Here is a 23,143-nt window from a genome sequence, read left to right on the forward strand (position 1 = left end):
CTGGTGTCAGTATGCACACTTCAAATGCATCTGTCTGAAAACCGCCGGCAGAAGGAAGAATCTGCTCCTCCAGCTGCACCAGCTAGGCATTGTTTCTGGTTCCCTGTAGTCCTGCCCACCTGGCCAGGCAGCTGGCTACCTCGGGGAGCTCACCATGTCTGAAAAACAACAGTTCTAATGAAGTGCATAATTTTCAGCCATTTTAATCAGTTGCTTAAATCTGCTTAGTTTTACAGGACTACACCATCAGCTATTTATTTCAGTAATGGACCCTAGAGAAAATCCAATTAAAACAGAAAATATTTTAAATCATGCTCCATTAAAAATCAAATCAAATCAAATCAAATTTATTTTTTTCTTTAAAGAGTATCTGACAGTGTCCAAAACTTTGTTAGCATTAACAAGGGGTATTTTGTAAGTATCATTATTAGACATATAATAACTCTGTTACCAAAGGCAGGGGACATGAACACATTACACGTATTGTAATTCTGACAGGCATAATGGCCAAGATTAATTTCACACATGCATTCACACCCACACTCCTCAGATATGATCATCTAAACATTTATCTAAATAACTGAAAAAGAAATTGTAGCTTGCAGGTGCACTGAGCCGCCAGCAGCCTTTCAGGTCAGTCACGAGGACCTGGTTGTTAATCATTTGGCACACCCAGGAAAGAACTGAAATCAAGGCAAAACACAAAAACACAAAGCAAAAACAAAACAACAACAACAAAAGTTGATCTATATTGGCTACTCTAGAAAGAATAGGTCAGTCCTTCTAAAGGCTAGCACCACAGCATAGCACCTTCTTCCCTTCTTTCAGTGCTGATACATTCCTAACTATACTATAACAAAAGTCATGGATGGAATACCAATAAAGTGAAAACAATGGAAGACATCCTACAAAGACAGAAAACAAACAAACAAACAAACAAAAAACAGAGAAGGGATTCCATCACTTAGTTGTACTTTTCTGAATAAGTTTGATTTTTGTTTTATTTTATTTTATTTTACTTTTAGAAATCATCAGATGCAGTCAAGGCAGATGTATTCTGAAATAGTAATTCACAATGGGTCATGTCCAGGTTCTTGCAAGGACTAAAAGCTGATTAAATGGACATAAACAAGTTTTAAGGACAAAAGAAAATCTGTTGAGTAGGGTTGCAGGTATTTACTGGGATTCTAGAGTATTACATTAGATTCTCCCTTACTGAATAATTTCATTAATGATTTGGATAAAGGAAGAATAACGTGCAAAAAGGCATACTAATCTGAATCACAGATATTAAATTTCTAGCATTTATGAACATTTTGGACGGAATGAGAGAGTACAAAGTGCCCTAAAAATGTTGGAAATATATCCAAGAAATAATAAACAAGGTTGCTCCCAGCATAAGCCAATTGAGAAGAAAATAAATGAACACTGAGACGTTTAATGGTTCAGTGGGTACTTCAGGGTTAGCAGAAACTGCTTAAAGCAACTTAAAGCAATTATTTTCTTTTTTTTTTTGGTCTGAAATGAGGAATAAAATGTGAAGCCCTTCTGAAGGTCTGTGGAGTTGTGACAGGCAGGAGATTCCAGCTATGCAGAGGTTCCTGATGGGAATATATGAATCCATGTCCTAAGTGGCCTTAATGGTTTTGCTAACACTTTTGCAACATCTCAAAAAGAAAAAGTACTACAAGAAGTCTTAACCACCCACAAGCACTGAAAGCTTCTGGAGAAAGAAGCAAAAAAAGAAACGGCTTCTCAGCACTTGAAGAGTGCTGAGAAGTGCACTATGAAGCCTGTGGATAGTCCAGATGCCTCTCGTTAACCAAAGATCTTTTTAAATCAGGAACAACCCCCCATGACAACAAACCTGAAACTGGACTTTGTATCTTAATTTAGGGTTTTGACATGATGGATTTTTATTTTTTTTTTACTTATTTTTGCAGAAAATAGCAGATCATTTTAATTTTGAAACACAATAGCTATTGCAACCTGATCCCAAAGACAGATGCTTTAATTGGTCCGTTCTTATCACGTTGATATTCTAGCATTAATGTGTGCCTGTTAACAGAACGGCTGGACTCTATTCACAGATTCATTCAGCAGTCCCCCAGTACTGAACTAAGCAGGTTACTAGTTCCCAAAACCTCTCCTCTGTTTTTCTGAGTCTTCAGATCACAAATACTGCACTTCTCTCACCTTCAAGGGGTTCTGATGGCCCCAGACTCCACCAGCAACAAATTTAATTCACAAACGTTGTAAGAAAGGAACTAATATACAAGCAAGAGAGCAAAAAACATGTCAGGAGTGTGAATTAGAACACCTCAGAGAAGCTCTAGTAGGTGACCAAAGCTGGCTTCAGAAAACAGCTGGCACTACCAAATCAGAAAAAGTAGTGGGGCAACAAACAAGCAAGACCTTTCAAGCAAGATCTTTCAATGGATGAGAGCCCTTAGATTAGAGCAGCTGCTGCCAAAGCCTCTTATGGGTAACAGGGGACCAGGCTGTGAACATTCTGTATTGACTGAATCATCAGAGCAGAGGGCTGAGTCAAGAACAGTGCTATGGTGGGCTTTTACTTGCTGAAAAACGGGCTTTTTTTGAAAGGAAACATTTATACTGTCTTAATCAAGCATCAATGCTGAATGCTGCCATACAAACATGTTAATAGCTATGAAAGTCAGTAAAAACATTCAAGGTTTTTTTCCCAAATGTGAAAAAAAGAATAAGAAAAAAGACATATCTATCCCTAACAATGCTTTTAATACAGTTGACACATATAAATTACGCTTTCTCCAAATTTTGAGGCTGAGGCAGGCAGCCTTAAAAACATCAGTCTAAAATGAGCTATGTTTAGAAAGCAACCAAAATCATGGTTTTATAAAGTTTTAAGTGATACTTACCAGTTCCTATAACTCTTCTAAATACCCATGAATGCTGAAGAGAAGTTTTCTTATTTTCAGTTGTTTCTCAGGTGAAATTACACACTATTTCATTATGTCCTAATATCCACAGAACTTCTTTTTAATAGTTAATTTGAACCCAAATGTACACAGTGTTATCTTACTCCATAAGCATGGAAAAGCTGCTCTTTTTTGTTTTGATACCCTTAAATACTCTGTAGTTTTACACTATTTCTTACTAATAAAATCTCTCATGGAGTTTCCATGTTGTTAAAGAAAGCATAAAAAGAGAAAGCTCTCTGCAGTTAAACTTTTACAGCAATGGCAACAACTCACCTGAAACTTCTGTTCACACATAGTGAGGTCAGCATTTAAAGAGGTACATTTACCCCCACAGGGTATACTCGCTGCTATAATGGTGACAGTCCCATTATGAAAATAACTCCATACAGAACAGGGACAGACACTGTTATTTTAATCCAGCTATACCCTCCACATGAGCAGCTTTGGTCCCTATAAGTATGTCTGTGGCACACTTCAGGTTCTGGTGCTGTGCATCTCTAACTTGTCTCCACCTACCAGCTTTTGAAGCAGGAGTAATGATTTCCAAGCACATATTACATGTTAAGTATTACACATATATCAGGTCTTTCACACTGTGCATGTGAGAGCAAGCAAGCACCCTAGGAGAAAAGCCCTGTTAGTGCCACGGTTTTAAGGAGAGGAAGAGTCAGTCACACACCCCAAGTCCACAGTTATTTTCTGCATTCTTTGACTGAAACGGGATGATCTGGATCAGTAAATATTGCATAAGGATTACACAGAATCATGTTTCTACCATAGGGAAAACAGTGCAGATGAGAAGAAACAATTCAGGTTTGATGGCAACGATATTTTTTGAAAGGTAAATCTGGTCAAGTCCTCTATAAGCTAGAAAAGTTGCCTGGGAAACTGCAACATCCTAACTGAGCTATCTAAACTTTTTAAGCAGCCTCTGTGTTTGCAAAGGCCTGAGCACAGACAGAATGAAATGAACAACAATGCATTTCCCATGGATGTCGAATCTCCTACTCAGTCAGCCGAATTCACACACATTACAAGGTGCAGGACAGGACCACAGTGACTTATTTTCATTACTTCACTGGGAGGAACTACTTCTACTCTATTCCATTTTAGTTCATTATACCACATCCCTCATCATGGTCTCTGAGCACTTTCCAATGAGACATAAACAAATCACTAACGAGTATGTCATGTGGCTGCCTCTCCCCTTTCATTTCCCAAAGGCCATGTTTTCTCTGTTTATCCTGCAGGTCAGTGTGGCTTACTATACACATTACCATAGAAGACTTCGTGAAAACTTATCTATTTGTATGTAATAGTTTATCCCACAATGAGTCTATAGAAGTCTCATCAGCCATCTGGTATTTTTATTTCTCCAGGCTGAGAAAGCAATCATGGCTAATCCTCCTGCGAACTATGGAAGTCAGGTTTTATTTCCCACTTTTCTGTACCAATAACTCTTTACAGTCCAAAGTAGGCCAAAGACCCTAAAAATCTGTATATTCCTCAGCTCTTATAGGACCCTAATGCTAGGCTGCTGCCAGAGCAAATGTAGTTCTAGTCCAAAAGAACAAAATTCTCAGGGTGTCTAGTGAAAGATCAGATATGCTGTAGGAAAATCATTGCTTGCTGGGCCCTACAACCAATACACGTGTGTACTGAATTTCCACAGACCCAGTGGGAAATCTGTTACGTTTTAGTACATGAATATTAAAGTGGACGTGTTTTCAGGATGCAGTTTTCTGGAGCAGAAAATGATGTTTCACAAATAACTTCAGGTAGGGTGCCAACTTAGGTGATCATTGCTCCCTGGCACCATCCCCAGCCTTGTGCCAGCCTAAGTCTTTGTGGGCCCAGCATGGCAAACTGATGAGGGGACTAACCTATACAAAACACAACTACTGTTTGAGAAAAAGATCCTTTACACTGGCTCAGCACGAAGTAACAAACAGCTGGCGAGGGCAGCTATCAAAGTGAGTATAAGCAGCTCTGCTGCTAAATGTCTAATCAGTAATTGATGCTGAAATATTAATGATCAAAGTATTTTTGTTTACGTTCTGCTTTCTTGAAAAGTAATAAATTAATATCACTTCAGGGAAAGAAAAAAGAAACCGGCCTTCCTTTTTCCAAAATGCACTAAGATAAACCCTGATATGAGATACATAAGTTATATTTTAATAACGAAAATTAAACATTTACTAAGAAACTTACATATTGTAAAGACATAAGTGAACTAAAAATCCAACAGCCCTGGTGCAGAGCATGAAGAGAAATTGGTGATTGGGGCCAGATTATACTTAGCATGTGTTTTTTTTTTCCCCCCTCTTGTTTAAACATAAATATCCACATAATCACTCACCCAGTCTGGTAGGACCTTGTTCCCTTTGTTGAATTGAGCGCACCATCTCTACAAGATTTACAGTCTCTTGAGGCATGTTCCATGAAATTTCTAGATTATTTTCCCTGGCATACTGGAGAACTGACACATGAATTGAAGTATTGCCTGAAGTGAAAAGCAGAAAACAAACACTTTAAGCAGTGCATATGAATGTCTTAAGATTAAATCTAAAGGATACATTATGGTTGTGTTTTACATTAAACACAACTAGGCATGGATTTTTCCATTATAGTGTGAAAGCTGCATATTCAATCAGAAGATCAAAACTGAACTATTCTTAGGGGAAAAACTATGCACATATTTCTGGAAACAGTCGCTTTTCTGTTGAGAATCAGCATGTAGTATTTTGTCTCAGATTAATTTGACCATGGTCGGAGAATTTCACTACTGATCACCAAATGTTTTTCTTTTTTCCATGTTAAAACTGTCTAAACATCACTTTTTACATGCACATTGTTTGGCAAGTGTGGTAGTTTTATCCCCCAACCTTCCTGATGGCCCAGACTCACAGAAGACTATATTTCATTCAAATTTCTCTGTCATGTATTACTTGAGTGACATGCATCAGACTATGTGACATAGTTCTCCCAGGGAGCATGGCCTGCAAAGGGGAGTTAAGAGAAATTCCTAGTTTTGCCATTTTCTAACATCCTTATTCTGTTTATACATTATGTAGAAAGTATGAATAACACTACTAACAGAGAGTTGATATAAATAATCAGTGGCCAACTGTTGTAGAATTGAACAGGGCAATACATTGTTTATAATGATTGCCATAGTCTTAGAAGGACTTCTACTGCATATTGAAGGTACTTACAACACGTACATAATACATTACTATTTTTTATCAATGGCTCATAAAACATTTATGAATTAAGTTAATATTTATTGTGATTTCATGTACCAAATGTTGCAGCCCTACACAAATCCAGATATTGTTGATAGTTGGCCTTGATGATCTTGAAGGTCTTTTCCAACCTGGATGATTCTATGGTTCTACCTACTGCACTCAACAATTTGTCCATGGTCTTCTCAAAGATTTTAAAACTAAGGCTGTAGTGAGAACTCACTTCATATTTCCATTATTTCTGTTGTGTTGTTAATGATGTAACATTTACTATTACAGGCTAAAGCTAAGATAAGCAAAACAGGCTAAATTAAATTGTCTATTGTTTTATTGCTTATTTTCTTTGTTTACTTGGCTTGCTTCTCTGTATCTTCCTTGTATACAATTTTCAGAAAAAAAAAAAAAAAAAAAAAGTGTCTTCCAAGTATGATCTCTAACCAATATAAGTTATTCTAGACATACAGAAGTGCTATACTTTTCCTCTGTGTGCTCTCTAATTAGTATAACTGCTGGTAATCTTTTGAAAATATAGATATGATACAAACATGTCAACACACAGTGGCAAACACTAGCAGCTGACACACCATGAAAACCACAAAATGGTTTAATGCTGGATTGAATGCTGATTGGAGCAAGGGCACACAATTCCTAATTCACTGCTTGTGCTTCGTGATACTTTCATGTATACCAGGATATGTAGCATTCTGGAGGATGGCTGCACTGATAATATCTCGGCTAAATGACCAGACTAGTGGTATACTTCCCATCAGTACATAATCTGCATGATCTTTGAGTCGAGCACTCCCAAAAAGCACCTGTCATCCAACATGGGTGAGGAACTAAATCTTAAAAAGACATATAGTGTGCCTTAGGTTAGCCCCAAACAGCTGATCAAAAATAGAAATGCTCATTCCAAAGACAAAAACCTTGCAGTCTGACCAAACCTGAAGCAAAAGCCCTCTGAATTATTCATTTTTACTTGAACCAGAACCAAACCTGAATCATTATTTTCAAGACTTTTGGAACTAATTCAGAAATAAAACAAATAAACATATACTTCTGCTTTTCTGCCATTGAACAGTTCAGCTAAATCTGCACCCCTTGACAGAGACCTCTTCACCTATTTGGTGTACTCACTTCTTGTGTACATTACAATAAAAAGAGAAGTTCTCATCACAGATGCTGTTCTAGCTATTTTGCATCACACTACTCAGTGAACTACATATCAAACCTTTAGTTGCCTGAACCAGAGGAAAACTGAACTTCATCCGAACCAAAAGTTTTACAAGCTGAATTTCCTCAATATAAATGTTTTGTTTTGTTTTGTTTTGTTTTGAGGGATTAGAATGGTGAAAAGAAATTGAGAGTTTTTGTTTTGTCATGTATAAGCAAAATAATGCAGAAAGTCTTTGTGTGTATGAGTTAAAACAGATACATACTGATATCGGCACTTTCAATAAATGCCTGTACAAAGTTTTTCATTTCCTCAAATTCTGATGCTCCAATATTGGAACTTCCATCCAGAAGAAACATGATATCCATTGGTTTGTTGCACAACTCTGGGGGGGGGAAAGGAAGGAATAAATACATAAATAAATAGATAAATAAATAAATAAATATATAAAATGTGTTTGTAGGTGTTTGTGGGGTTTTATTAGTAATCAAATGATAACCAAAATGTCATCTACTAATCTATCAGTAGAAGCAGAAATGGCAGATACCTGCATTTTGGGTAAACAAAGCAGGATAGCAACCATTTGAAACAGTAAGCAATGCCTGCTTAATGAAGGCCTTGAGATTTATATTTCAATTCTTGCTTTTCTGCTAATGTTATTTTACTCTTAGGGGACTAAAAAGTAAAAATAAGCCAAACACAAAATGAAGAATTTACCTCAGATAAAAGGAACTTGCTTACTTTCTTGAGGCAAGCAGATGAGAATACTTACTTCTGTCACTCTTCATACTATCTGAAAGCTACTGTATATTACTGAAAAATACAGCTTAAGTCTTCTAAGCCTATAGAGGACTGACTGCAAGTCAGTGAACTGTACTAATGAACTGGGGCAGCATCCTCTCACTCTGAAGGATAAATGGTCCTTCCTTGGCATTTGGACAAAATACTAAATGAGAGACGAGAATGTTCATAGACATGGAGTGGGAACAAAGAAGATAGGAGAGAGGGAACAGAAAATTACACAAAAAAAGACCTCCAACTTCACCTGGAATTTCTGTCCAACGTTTATGAGAGCAGCATGACTGCAGCACTAATTCAGGTGCTTCTTCAATAAGTGTGCTATAACTATGCAAGATTATTGGACTATTAGGCTGACTAATCTTTCTGAGCTCTTGGACATTTGCATTGGGTGTTATGCCTATGGGAATAACATTTATACTTCTGGGATGTCGTGTGATAACATCAGTGGAAGGATTGGCTGACACCATATATACCAAGTGAGGTACATCCTGCCTGCCCCCATTTACTGTTGTAAATGTGTGTTTGGAAATATAATCAAGGGCATGCCCAGTGTTGGTAGCCTTCCCTCCTTGGTAGGGTATGCTTCTCACTTTCTCAATAATACTTTCCTTTGACTGTATTTCCCTAAAGGAATACTCCAGAGTGACAGTGTCTGAATACTGCATGACAGTAACATGAATATTTTCTTTCCCTATGTTCATTCCTGTGATCACCCTCTCAAGGAACTTCTTGATGATATTGAAATTTTCCTCCCCTACATTATCCGATCCTTCAACAACAAAAGCAATGTCCAGACTTTTTGGGGTGGGCTTTTCTGAAAGGGGTGGCGGTGCTGTGAGCATCCAAGGGGGATATCTGATGTTAGACATTGTTGGAGTGGACATAGCTTCTAACAGAGGATTTTCTTCAGGTCCAAGATCACATAGATAATCAATAAGGAGATCTCTGTTATCTGTTAGCTCCAACACATTGTTCATTAAGAAGGATCTACTATGTAACTGCTTTTCAATGAACCTGATTTGTTCCTCATTAACATATGGTCCAATCCCCACAGGTATTACAGTGATTTTTTTATTCTTCAAAGCTGGGATAATGGTGCGGACTTTTCCTGGAGACTTGCTTGCTATAAATAGTACAGCAATTTTGGCAGCATTGGTCCTTTCTGCTTTTCCAAACACGTGAAACACAATATATTTAAGGGCTTCTGCAGCAGACGCTACTTCATCACCTGTATATTTTATGTTTTGGACAATTTTTCTCATCTGGGACTGTTTTTTGACATCTTTAAGGCCAAGATAGATTGTGGTGCCAACCCTATAATATACCAGAACTGATACTCGGATTTTCTTTTGGGAGATGTGGAGTTTCTTCATCATGCCAGTTATGAAAGTCTTCAGTTGTTCAAAGTCCTCTTCTAACAGTTTATTGGAGCCATCCACTAGAAAGGCCAAGTCCATCATCTTGCTGCATGAGTATTCACTGGGTGGTAGTTCAATGTCCTCCTCTGGAGCAGGTGTTGTTGGTGTTAGGATTTCTTCCACTGGTTCACAGGATACACAGGATAAGTTCTTCCCTTGACACAGACTACAAAAATCACGAAGTTTAACAGTAAATAAATCAATGCTTATAATAACACATTACCCACATCTAACAAAAGGAAATCCACTGGCTATGTATCTCAGAAAAGGAAAAAAAATAGTGATGGGGGGAGGGGAGGGACGCCTTCCATTTCTCTATAAGGAATTGTACAAAATTTTAGCACTCACTCAGAGAAGGAATTGTTTGTGCATGTCTGTTTAGATGCAGGAAGCATATGAAAACATATGGTATGTTTGTCAGAGGATACTCTTCTTATTACAGCTTTTGGTAGAATATTTAAAATCTGTGTCTAGGAATTGTCTAGAAACCCACTGAGCTTGAGCAATATGGCTACCTACAGGCCACTGGTGGACTTAACTGGCAGACATGGTTTGCTTCACAAGGAAGAAAAACCGTGAGGCAAATTGGAGGTAGGTAATACAAAGTAAAATCCTAGAGTAGGCAAGAGAATTTTGACTCCGATAGGACCTAGCAAACTCTGTAAGAAGGCATTGTTTACCTAGGTTTTAACCTTACTAAAAACAATAAGCATCCTTTTTTTTTCCTATCTCTAAAGTGCACTAGTTTCCTTTTATTTTCCCTAATTTAATTTTGCTTTGAATGCAGCTTTGGCACATATCATCCTATATGGGTTTGGTTTTTATTGTTTTGTTTGTTTGTTTGTTTTTAAATGTCTCTTTTGTTATCTTTCCTCTTTTTTTTTTGTTTGTGTTTTTCTTTTAATGTCTCTTTTATGTTCCTCTTACTTACTATGTCCTGTTTTTGTGTCCCTACACACAAAAAGAATTATGTATTTTACTTATAGCTGTTTTCTCTTTTTCTTTCTATTTTTCTTCCCTCGCCATTTCTACTCACCTCTGTTAGTACATTTTCTCTTCCTCTTTCCATCTCAGTTCCTAGTTTCCTCTCCCCCTCTACCTTCTCCCCCCATCTCTGCCTTTTCCACTGTTCATACTTCCTTAATACCATGAGATTTTTCACCTCTGTCACTCTTCACCTTTTAGGAACTTATTTATAATTCCTTTATTTCTATCTTTAGCAAGGCTTTAACACTTCTTCCCTGCTAACTCTTGGTTGTATCATTCTCTTACTTTAGTTATCTGAGCAAAGATCATCACTGTACTCATGGACAGGGTAGTACAGATGCAGTCAATACACTTTCCTTGTACTACTGGACAGCCAAAGAAACAGTATAGGGAACATCTATGAAGGAGCAAGGACCAAAAAGTGCTCATTTTTACTGCCAGAGAAAACCATGGATGTACAAAATAAGCAAGTCAATACTAGAAGAAGGTACCATTTTCCAGGAAAATAAGTCACTTTACATGTGACATCTTAGTTTAAATTCTCCCAGGGCTATTTTCTTTCTGAGTTTATTTTAGTGTCTTTTTAATTGAAGAACGCACAGATACTTTTGGCATTAATGCACAGCAATGGAAGATTTATTATTTTAATCCTAATATGAACAAGACTCTTCTAGCTTCCAATTTTCTTTGGATATTTGCTATAAAATTCATTTTTGTGCAATATTTTCTATTGTTTGTACAGATGGTGTAGGCATCTAAATTAGGTGACAGCTATGCAAAAGGATGTTTCCCTAGTGAGGTAAGTTTTCGTAATGTTCTGAAATCTTTGTGACCGGTGGCCAATGTATCAACATTTAAGATAAATTATTATTAAGTATTACAAAAATTAGGGAACAGAGGTTCACGTTTGAAGACTCTTTCTTGACATTTTGATGCAATTCAAGGCTTTTCATATATAGTTATATATATAAATATATTTTATAAAATACATAATATATATACATATGTAATTTGATCAGTCTAATAGTCTAATGCCCTGAGTTTATAACACAGATGTATGCTAGCTCCAGCAAGACACCAGGAATTCAAAGTTCATACCCATTCAGAGTTTCTGTGAGATTCAAAGTGTTTGGAGCGAAGGTGTTCCCTTTTCCCCCAGGGCTCGGTGCTGGGGCCGGTCCTCTTTAATATCTTCATCGATGATCTGGACGATGATCTGGGCATTGAGTGCACCCTCGGTAAGTTCGCAGATGACACCAAGTTAGGTGCGTGTGTCGATCTGCTCGAGGGTAGGAAAGCTCTGCAGGAGGATCTGGATAGGCTGCACCGATGGGCTGAGGTCAACTGCATGAAGTTTAACAAGGCCAAGTGCCGGGTCCTGTACCTGGGGTGCAATACCCCAAGCAGAGCTACAGGCTGGGAGAGGAATGGTTGGAGAGCTGCCAGACAGAGAAGGACCTGGGAGTGATGGTGGATAGTTGGCTGAATATGAGCCAGAAGTGTGCTCAGGTGGCCAAGAAGGCCAACGGCATCCTGGCTTGTATCAGGAACAGTGTGACCAGCAGGGCTAGGGAAGTGATCGTCCCCCTGTACTCAGCTCTGGTGAGGCCGCACCTCAAGTACTGTGTTCAGTTTTGGGCCCCTCGCTACAAGAAGGACATCGAGGTGCTTGAGCGGGTGCAGAGAAGGGCGACAAAGCTGGTGAGGGGCCTGGAGAACAAGTCCTACGAGGAGCGGCTGAGGGAGCTGGGCTTGTTCAGCCTGGAGAAGAGGAGGCTCAGGGGCGACCTTATTGCTCTTTACAGATACCTTAAAGGAGGCTGTAGTGAGGTGGGGGTTGGCCTGTTCTCCCACATGCCTGGTGACAGGATGAGGGGGAATGGGCTAAAGTTGCACCAGGGGAGTTTTAGGTTGGATGTTAGGAAGAATTTCTTTACCGAAAGGGTTGTGAGGCATTGGAACAGGCTGCCCAGGGAAGTGGTGGAGTCACCATCCCTGGAAGTCTTTAAAAGATGTTTAGATGTAGAGCTTAGGGATATGGTTTAGTGGGGACTGCTAGCGTTAGGTCAGAGGTTGGACTCGATGATCTTGAGGTCTCTTCCAACCTAGAAATTCTGTGATTCTGTGATTCTGTGTTAGTCTAGGCTAATAGCTACTGCAGTTTTACAACTCGGTCTCTATTAAATATGGTCAAATTACATGATGGAAAACTCTTTTGTATTGACAGCATTATGAGTGACTAGTGAAAGTATCCATCAAGGGACTAGACCTCTGGAGAATGCCAAGCTTACAGGTAATACAAACCTTTGTGTAATATGCCACTGGGCAGTATACAGAATGAAAATCCGTCTCTGCCACTTTGCAACGGAAGACCCTAATCCCACATTATGGTGCATCCTTCTATTAATTTCATCATAGTTGGAAAAGCATTCATGCAGGATCAAGACACAAGATATCATCTTAAAATCTTGGGGAGATTATTTTTCCAATTATACTACAAACTTTCAACTGCTCATAATCTCAGAAAATTCTAGACTGAGTGCGCATTCAGATTTTGCACTATATATAGGATTTTTTTAGTACCAGCAAGAGGAAAGAGTTTTGATACCTTTACTGATGTTGGATCACACCTTTCACAGAAAGAAGACTGAAATGACTGAAGTTAATGGGGCCTTCTACACATGGGAAGAGGCATTTTTGAAAGGAATATTTGGATTTCACTTGCTTAAATTCAAATGACATCCAATAATCCCAACTATTAACAAAGAACCTCAGCTTCAGATTATATAAGGGGCATTGACATAAAAGAGGGTTTCCAAGCCTCATCTTCAGTAGTATATTTACAGTTAAGTCTTAACTTATTCATGGGGATTCACTCCATCTCTCTCCCATCATCCTACCCAATGGACATGCTATTTCACTGCATAAATCTTTCTGTCATACCAAGATTTACAGTGCTGTGGATCTTCTCTGTTCAAAACTATGCTCCTTCCATGTGGAATCTTGACATCTCCAACTGTACACACAGGACAGTCTTCTGGAGTGACACAATCCAGAGAGAGTTCATCGAGTATTTTCCCTGTTTTGAAATAGCACGGTAGTATAAAAATGCCAATATAAATTAATTGCAAACATAATTATTGCATTTAACCTGCTTAAATAAAAATAAAAAATAAAAATAAATATAAATATATAAAAAAAATATATATAAAAATAAAACAAGGTTTGTGAATTGGGTTTAAGAGTTCTAAATACTCTGCTTGTGTTAAGGTCACTCCAAGTTTGACACAGATAAATATGTCATTTCTTCATAACCACTTTTAGTGAGATACTGTAAATACACGTACTTAATGTATAACCTACAACAACCAGGACCATGCAGAAGGTGAACGTATCTTCAGAATGAAGTAATAAAGATACAAGGAGAAAATAGCTGTTTCCTTTTTATCTGTATATTATTGATTTTGCCCCATATTGCCTGCCTCCTAGCTCTGATCATACTGGAGTACAATTTAAACACCTAGTACTGAAAGCTCAAATATTATATTTAATACTTACATAAATTTATATCCAAGAAGGCTCTCCCCTCACTGTTCTGTAAATGTGTAAAAGAGAGATACCAAAGCCCAGACTAACTATTTCTGGTCTTAAAATACCTACTTTCTTTGCCTTCATGTCTTCTCACTCTGACCTTACAAGCTGTTTATTCATCTCAGTTGTCACTCTCCATTTGGATCTTGCTTGTCTTTCACACTTTCTCTTTCTGTCCATCTTTTCCTCTCCCCCAGGTATTTTTTCTAAGAGAGTTGATGGGAACATTTAGGCCAAAAGCTCATGCTCAGAGGAGGATAGCTGCTTGGCAGTCTCAAGGGCACTAGAGACCTGAAGGCAGTGAGAAGGTCAGTTCAGGTCAATGGGTTTCCCACACCACAGTAGGGTTGGGAAAAAAAGCTCTCTAAAGAAGAGCTTTTTTTGAGTGTTCAGCACAAATTCATACCCTACAAAGTCAACAGCCCCTGACTCTGCTCCTGTCTCCCTTTCTTATTACCCTGTTCTCATTCTCTCATTCTTGCTGGCAGCATTCTAATCTCCTCTTCAAGGCACCATTTTTTAGTATCCTTTACACACTGTGCTCATCTCACAAACTCAAATCAGGATACCTAACCACCTTCCAACTTGCACAGTTAAGAAAACACACTGAAAATGCATCAGTAAGACTTGATGAGTTAACTGCAGTTTCTAAATCTTATGCAATTTCCAGCCTTAGCAATCTGTGAATATTTGGACTGTAATATTTCTTGTCATGCAACAGCAACATTCAGTGTGGAGGAAAAAAAAAAAAATAATAACTGAACAATACCAAAAAGTAACAGGAGCAGAGCAGAAAAAGGTAAATAAATGACAAAATCAAAAGATGGACTTACCTGCAGGACAGTGCACATGGCATCCTTCTACACACTGTAGAGGGCACTTCAAAGGCTGTGGGTGCTGGCATGTTATAAGACAAGCGGGTCCACAGCTATTATATCGCCATTCACATTGATAATCTAATTCTTGTTTATTCAGGTGCTCACAGCTTTGTGCTATATAGTGAAAAAAATGTAGGCAGAAGATCAAACCAGACTATAGTCACTATGCCTCTCAAAACAAAGACAACAAACTGAGTACAAGGTGGGCCATATATGCATAGCAAAAGAAAAATGTACATCTTAAAATAACTTTTCTTTTTTCTCTACTACGTCCATGGCAGGCCACGTCTTCAAACTTCTTTTTTTATATATAATGAAATACTTGCTCTAGATGAGAGAGATTTGTTTTTGATAAAAACAATTGCAAAGAATTGACACTAATAAAAAAAAAATAATAATAATTTTAAAAAAAAGTTCAGAAAAGAATATTTCCCTGGATTTGGAAGGACAATGTCACTATGAGCTTCTAGCCCAGTTTAATTAAAGAGAACTTCTCTGGACATCAGCAGGAGCAGAGCTGGATAAGAACAGTCTAGCTGAGCCAATGGTTTATTGATTAAGATCTTGAACCTTTTCAGTTTATTTCCCAGACAAAATCATTCCCAATTCCTCTCCATCTACCCTGTACTTACGGCACAGATCTGCTGATCTCCAGTGAACAATAACACCTTTTTGTGCACAGATATGTGCATAGGCTGCTATAGCATCACAGAAGCAAGCACAATCCCCGGTAGATTCACAAGCACAAGTGTCATACATACAAATATCTATGTAGGGTTCAGGATTCACCTGAAAAAAGGATAAATTCAGGGTACAGTACACTCACTGATTCCCTTCATCCCCTTATTCTATACATATTTAATCTTCAGGTGGTTTGCCTGTTCCATTTGCCAAGAGTTGAGATGCCACAAAAAACAGCGGAAATCCTTCTGCTGACACCAGCAAGAACTCAAATCAGGCCACATTCTCAAAGTTATTATAGACATTGCAGTTTATTGTCCCCTAATACTCCAGATATGTAGCAACTTTATACATTTGGGGCCCTGTTACCAAATCCTCTTGTGCATTTGGGGTAGACTGCAGTATGAATGGCATTATATTAGCTCAGGGGTTTTTTTCCCTCACCCTGCCCTGCCTCCTTCCCCCATCCTCCAAAACAAAAACAAAAACTCAACCCCTGTGCTTGACTTCATGTGTCAGTCTGGGGTTTAGAGTAAAACTTCCCTCAAGCAGAAGTTTTTCTATAGCTTTCCACTAGGGGGATTCCTGCATTTTCCCACAAAGCGTCAGCTACAGGACAGGGTCACAGATGAGAACGCCAATTAGTCAGTCCCCTTCATGTCCTGTATGCTGTCAGCACAACTGTACTTTCTGCTCAGCTATAATCACTGACAGCACAGCTCATGAAGAATTGAAGGAAATGAAACACAAGAAACAATACTTACAAGCTTTTTGCATTCTTCAAAGAGACTCCCAGACAAAATGCTGCATGATGTTTCTACCATCACCTGCTTCAATACGTTGCCATTACACAATGGAAACACCAAGGCTTGTTCCTGGTTGTGCTTAATATTGTAAGAGACAATCACACACTGCATCAGTCTTGACTTCAGGATCTTAGGGACTCTTCAAACTGAAGTAAGAGACTCACTAGCACTAGACATTTTTCATAGAATCATAGAATCATTTAGGTTGGAAATGACATCATAAGATCTAGTCCAACCAACCTTTCCTGACAAAGTAAATTATTTCTTTGAATAAAGTTTCAGTGTGCTACATGGCAAGAACAAATTCTGCAGCAGAAGAACACAAAGTAGGGCAGGTCATCTCCCTCATTGTCTGCAGGTTTGTATACTGTAGTTTTAACACAAAAATTTTCATAATGTTAATCTCACTGTACCAAACATGCATCCCAAAAAACAGTTGTTCAGAGCTCTCCAGAAGGCCTGTGAGCTTCACAGATAAAGTCAGTCTTCAGCAGATAATAGTCAAGGCCACTGCTAAATAAAAAAGCCTCACTAGTCTCCCCCTCTTCATTTTAATTTAGCTAAGAACAAGGAGCACAAGTATCAACATGGTATTTATCACAGAGATATCCTGTAGGCTGTATCTTGTGCCAGATGAACTGAAATGTGGAGCTGCTCCCTCTCAGTCTTACCCAGAAGTCTCAGTCCCCATTATTACAACTTCTCCCGTGCTCCAGTCCAGTCATATTGAAAATGAATACATAAATAATTAAATAAACAAACAAACAAACAAACAAACAGGCATTCAGGAAGATAATTCTGTGGCTAAGTAACACAAAAGATTTCATGTGATCAAAAATAAATATTTTTATGACAACATAAACATTTTAAGGAAAGATTAAAGACGTATATATATTTGCAAAAGAGGAAGTACACTAGTTATGTTTAGCATAATTAGTGCCCTGTGAAATCACCTTATCTCCAGAATGAGGACTTAGGTAACACTCAGAATTCAAAAGCTGTGATAACATGGCAATAAGGTCTTACGCTCACTCCTGTATCTTGCCTTTTCTGCTCATTCCTCTCTAATCTGAATGTAATAACTGACTGCTATCTGAAAACATTAAGAACCATAAAGAAATAAATCAATCTGTGCATTGAGCTGTTCAAAAATGAATGGACTAAGACCTGGGGACTTGGGATACAGAGTTTCGATGGAGAAATATGAAATCTTTATCTGAACTCCTCCTGTCTGAAAATTACAGCTGTTTTTTTAGATTAAGCTCTAAAATGAGATTTCCAGTTATACCTGGATTTCTAGCATCTGGGTTGGCAAACTCTATGAATAGCCTCTACTACACAGATTGGCTGTTTTAACATTTGGCTGCCCAGAGGCATTAAATTGATCTTTTATCAGACTTCAAGAAAGAAAATTATTTGGCAAAAATATAGGAGAAGGAGTTCATTTCTATTTATTTTTATCTTTTCAAAGCTCTTTACCCACACAAAAGTGATACTGTAACCAGTATTAATTAGTTTTCACTGTTTATTCATAATCACCTTTTTGACATCAGCACAGTATGTATTAACTTTCCAAGAGTTCCCAAAGTCAACTGGATCTACTTCAACATGTTCATTGCTGCTGGTCAAATCATTGTTTTGGATTCCATCAAAATTTCCACACAGACCACACACTTGATCCTTGCAGGGAAAGAACACAAAATACATAAATCATACATCTGTAGGCTGTCTCAGAACTTTGTTAAGTCTTTTTAGCCTACTACTATAATGGCACAAGGCTTAAAAACTGAATTGTTCCTGGCCCTGCCAAGTTCACTAAAATACACATAGTCTGTCACAGAGAATGTTTAGCTCTTACTCCCATTCTGCTTAGCTGAAAGTAGGACCAGTCTGTTTCCAGGGTCTCCAGAATGCAAGAAGACAACTCTAACTAGTGGCACCTGTTGGCTCTATTTGGAGTGGCTCCAGGAAATTAACCTATAATACCATCTCATTCCTCAAGATGACCATCATGTCTATAAATCTGGCTCCTTATGTTCCTATTGTACATGGAAGAAATTACCTCAGTCCCTCAAAGCAAAGTTATTCTAAGGCACCATAGCATTCCTCTTTTCTATCATAGCTCATCTCCAAAGACCCGGAATTTTGCCATTACAGTTGAACCATAGACGAAAGTAAGCGACCCTTACATATTACAAAAAATCCCTTCATTTTCAAGTAAGCACTCCGTGGAAATCTATCTGCATGTCTGCATAAAATACAATAAAATAAAATAAATAAAATAAAATACTATCCCTCATGGAGAGTCTCACTAAAGTGCATTCTTTAGTGAGAGTAAGAATTAAAGCGAAAAACACTTACTTTGAAATTGGCTTTTAAGATAACTGAGACTCCCATGGCAAGATCCCAGGTCACACTGATGCTGTTGCCCAGTAAAATGACATAATAACGGCCAGATTTCATGACTTCTAAATCATTACTGTCCTTAGGAGGTACCTTGATGTTCACCTGAACAAGAAAAACACTCTGTTATCAAGTCTCTCTAATTCCTTTTACATGTGCGCCACTTTCCCAGTGGGACATGCACTCATAGATTAGTGGCTATTTTCAGACATGCTGTTCACCAGAGAACAGACAGATCCTAGACATCAAACAGATGATCCTGAGTGCTTGAAAAACTGCAAACAAAGTATAGGTACAGGACTGATTACAGACCTGTCTCTACTCTGAAAAGCTGCAGTGGATAAACTATTGTCTTAAAAGCAGCACTGCTGAATAGCAAATAGTACAGTATTTCAGTACACAAAAAAAAAAAAAAAAAAAAGTACAAAAAGTACAGTATTTCAACCTCATCACATTTCTACAACATTGAATGAGGTAATGTCTTATGACTCCTGAAATAAAACATACATTCACCATAAACACTGACACACAAAAAACAAGACTGATAAACTGAAGCAGGGTTGATAAGAGTACTGGGTGTACCAGTAAATACACAGTAATAGCTCGCTGAATAATTATATATTTTTTCATTTATTTATTAAAAGGAAACTAACAATTCTGTGTCCCTGAGGCAGATAGTGGCAAAAAGGCTTGCTTGGTAAAAGTGTAATGTAAACTGAGAGAAACATGTGCATGGGTGGTCTCTGAAGGGCCAAAGCCTGAATCTGAAGTCAGGAAGTTTTTTTGTGATTTTTTTTTTTTTTCCCAACCACCTACAGCAATAGGAAAAATCCTAAGAGGATCATTTTGGTCATTTATTTTCTTTTGTATTTTTCCATCACTTTCACTTCCCCTGTGTGCCTCTCCTCTCTCTTTCCATCTGACTGCCAATTCACAGCCTCCAGCTACTGAGAACTTGAGAAATTCATTTAAAATATTTTCTTTCACATTGTAATCCCCTTTCAATGGGAACCTTAATAGGATTATTAACCACGTTTCAGGAGAAAGTTCTGGAATGGCTGTTACTTTAAACACTACTAATGCATTAACTGCTAACTGTTGGCTTGTGGAAGAGGTAGACAAAACCTTTAGTCAGTATAAACAGTGATAAAGGGATGGGAGAAACTATTCATCTGCTCCCTAGTTTGAGGGAAAAATACCTCCTTATCCCACTACTCATTCTTGCTTAATTCAATAAAAATGCTGCAATGTAATTCAATTCTCTTCAGCTCTGCAGTGTGATCAAAAGCCTTTATCCCCAGAGAAAACAGCTTACATTCTTCAAGGATCTCCCAAAAAGGGCTTTCAATGTCTGTAGGGAAAAATATGCTAAAAGATAGACTATTCTAGGAACTGGAAGCATTTTCACCTTCCTCTATGGCTGTACATACTTATTCTATGGATATACTATCTAGACACATTTGGTCATGTGTCGTCTAAGTTTCTGTAGTATTCTCTATCTTTTCAAACACAGGAAAAAAAAAGAAAAAAAAAAAAAAAACCAGCAGCAAAAAAAGCAACAACAAAGGAGGACAAAGCTGAGCTGGCAGGTTAACCTAAATTACAGAATTTCTATGTTTAAGGAGGCTGTTTGACCAACTATGAACTTGTAAACTTTCGACCTTGCAAAGTAGCAAATATATTTGTTTCAGAAGAGCAAAAATTATTATTTATTTATTTTTAATGAGGCATGACTGTAATATATAGATACTTCAGTTAAGCCCTATTTAGCTTAAAACTAGAAACTGCTCTCAAAACATTAACAACTTAAAGCAATGTCATTTGGAAATATTTTGCCCCCCTCCACAAGTAAGTAAAATAAAATAAAATAAAATAAAATAAAATAAAATAAAATAAAATAAAATAAAATAAAATAAAATAAAATAAAATAAAATAAAATAAAAAGACTCAATTCTCTTGCTTGCTTCTAAGGACTGGCATAGAAAAAGAATATAGATAGTCATCCCTGTATAAGCATTTGCCAGTCTTCAGAAAGTTTTTCTTAATCCCTTCTCTGGTTGCTGCTGTTTCTAAGACAACCTTCCCTATTACACAGAATCCTGCACTCAATAGAAAGACAACTGAAAGTTCAGTAGACTGTCTTGTGGTCTTGTGATACAGACCTGGCTCCTGCAAGGACATTCTCAGAAAACAAACACCCTCTGATGCTCTCACTAGGACTTACCAGCTGCCTAATTTCCATCTCCTGTCTTTTCTGCCCCTTATTTAGGTGTCCAAGTAGAATCATACCTCTTCTGAAAAATGTCTCCTAAAGGAGCTCTCATACTACACCTGGTTTTGTGGGCCGATCCCTGCACTAGTATTCACCCTCATTCAGGTAGGAGACTTAAATCAGTAGAAACAAAGAGTTGCTTGTACAACCAAAACGTCCTGCGTTCATTCCTCCAGCAATCAAAAGCCTACATGGATCATCTGCTGTTAAGGTACACTGTACAGACACTATTAATAATGGTCATGCTTTACAAGTTCCTGTCAAGTATCAGTGGCAAGCAGCACTTTGCAGGCAAATTGCAGACTATGCAAAATCTGGTTCAGCTTTGATTGTTAACCCAAACAAGGCAAATGTAGAACAGTTTCACATTTCACTGGGAACATTTTTTGCAGATCTCTAGTCCAGATGCCAGTTTAGAGCCTAGTGCTTCTGAAAACTGAGCAATTGAAACCCTGTAATTCACTGTATGTAATGTTTGAGCACACAGACAGTCTTAATTGTTACAGAGCCAAGGAAAAGAGATGAACTCTTTCCCATGTCACTACATGACAGGAAAGAAACTTTCCTGTCATGGGAGGTAGAAGTGATTCTTTGTCAATTCTTCATTGTTTGTTGGTAGGAAAGGGGGGAAAAAAGGAATCCAGTAATCTGGATTTCCTATCTAACAATTTAAGAAGGAAAAGGATAGTTGATACTTGGTTCTGCAGTATCAATTTACAGGCACTTTTCCTGTGTGCTTTGTCCTTCAGACTGCTAATTTAGGGCTGAAGTTTTACTAGTCATAGGACAGTCACTTAGCTCTTTCTTATGTTTAATCTTGATTGAAATATTCTTAGACCTCTCACATTTAGAAAGGGCATTCCTCAAATGAGCTTGTATTAAATGGCATTTTTATCCAAGATAAACTTATTGACATCAAGCAGAAATACCAAAATGGCATTATATCTCTAATATGGCTAATTACAATATAATAAATACAATACAATATAATAAATACAATAAAATGGCTAATTACAATAATCCTTTATAATTGTAATTATTATTATCTTACTAATCTGTTCAATTTATGATTTGGTTTTCAAGAACCACTGAACATGAGATTATTCATCCCTCATGTTACCAAGCATCCTGAAATTTTAATAGTCTCGTCAAAAAGGGAAAGAAAGAGAACTGAAGTATACATACATTTCCACTAAACAACTCTATTTCTCCACTTTTATACAGAATTATAACCCTTTTCGAGCACTTTTCTCCAGTGAAGCCACATCCTTCATTTGAAATTAGTATCCGGAATGTCCCAGAGTCATCCTTGCAGAAATCCTATCAGACAAAAATAAATGAATGAGTCATTAATATGGATATTTGAGAAACCCATACAGATCTATGGAGAAAAACGAGTCCTCAAATAATACGCTACATAGCCAATAAGATATATGTTTGCATGTCTGTTATTCCCATATTGATTTATTTAGTTCTTAGCATTGGTCCACCTCTTCAAGAATAAGGTACACTCTGCCAGTGACATACACATATACTTGTCTGCGTATTTTGTAGGGTATTCTTTAGCAGGGACAATCCACACTATTACAGTGTGTGATGTTTCAAAGATTAGTCACTGTGTACATCTTAATACACAAACTGGTACAACAGTGAAAATGAGACTTGAGCTCCAATGATAAAATAAAGATATAACCCTATAAGGTTAGTTTAGAAAGAAGTGTTAGTAAGAAACTCACTGCACAGTCTTGAGCAAAACGTATGACACCTGTTTTTTTTCCCACGTTTACACAAATAATAACTACAGCAACATCAATCTCTTTCTTGGGGAGAAATTTCGTAGTTTACTGTACTGATTCTCTTTTAAGTAAAACATTTCTGAGATCCATGGAAAACTAGTATTACATTTATGTTATGACTTGTGACT

The 23,143-nt window shown here is 37.6% G+C and overlaps 1 protein-coding gene across 1 annotated transcript in view; it reads right to left on the reverse strand.

Annotated features, from left to right (window-relative positions):
* VWF (von Willebrand factor) overlaps positions 1–23,143 on the reverse strand; it is a 145,772-nt gene that overhangs the window by 55,961 nt on the left and 66,668 nt on the right. The window contains exons 21-30 of the mRNA XM_082774180.1: positions 22,405–22,539; positions 18,906–19,052; positions 18,084–18,224; positions 16,503–16,622; positions 15,690–15,846; positions 15,013–15,171; positions 13,532–13,667; positions 8,428–9,767; positions 7,648–7,767; positions 5,323–5,466 (exon numbers count right to left, since the gene is read on the reverse strand). Of these exons, the coding sequence (XP_082630306.1) occupies positions 5,323–5,466; positions 7,648–7,767; positions 8,428–9,767; positions 13,532–13,667; positions 15,013–15,171; positions 15,690–15,846; positions 16,503–16,622; positions 18,084–18,224; positions 18,906–19,052; positions 22,405–22,539 (2,599 nt within the window). The remainder of the gene's footprint in view (positions 1–5,322; positions 5,467–7,647; positions 7,768–8,427; positions 9,768–13,531; positions 13,668–15,012; positions 15,172–15,689; positions 15,847–16,502; positions 16,623–18,083; positions 18,225–18,905; positions 19,053–22,404; positions 22,540–23,143) is intronic.

This window comes from Aythya marila, assembly GCF_965140915.1.
Source record: "Aythya marila genome assembly, chromosome: 1".
NCBI classification, from domain to species: Eukaryota; Metazoa; Chordata; class Aves; order Anseriformes; family Anatidae; genus Aythya; species Aythya marila.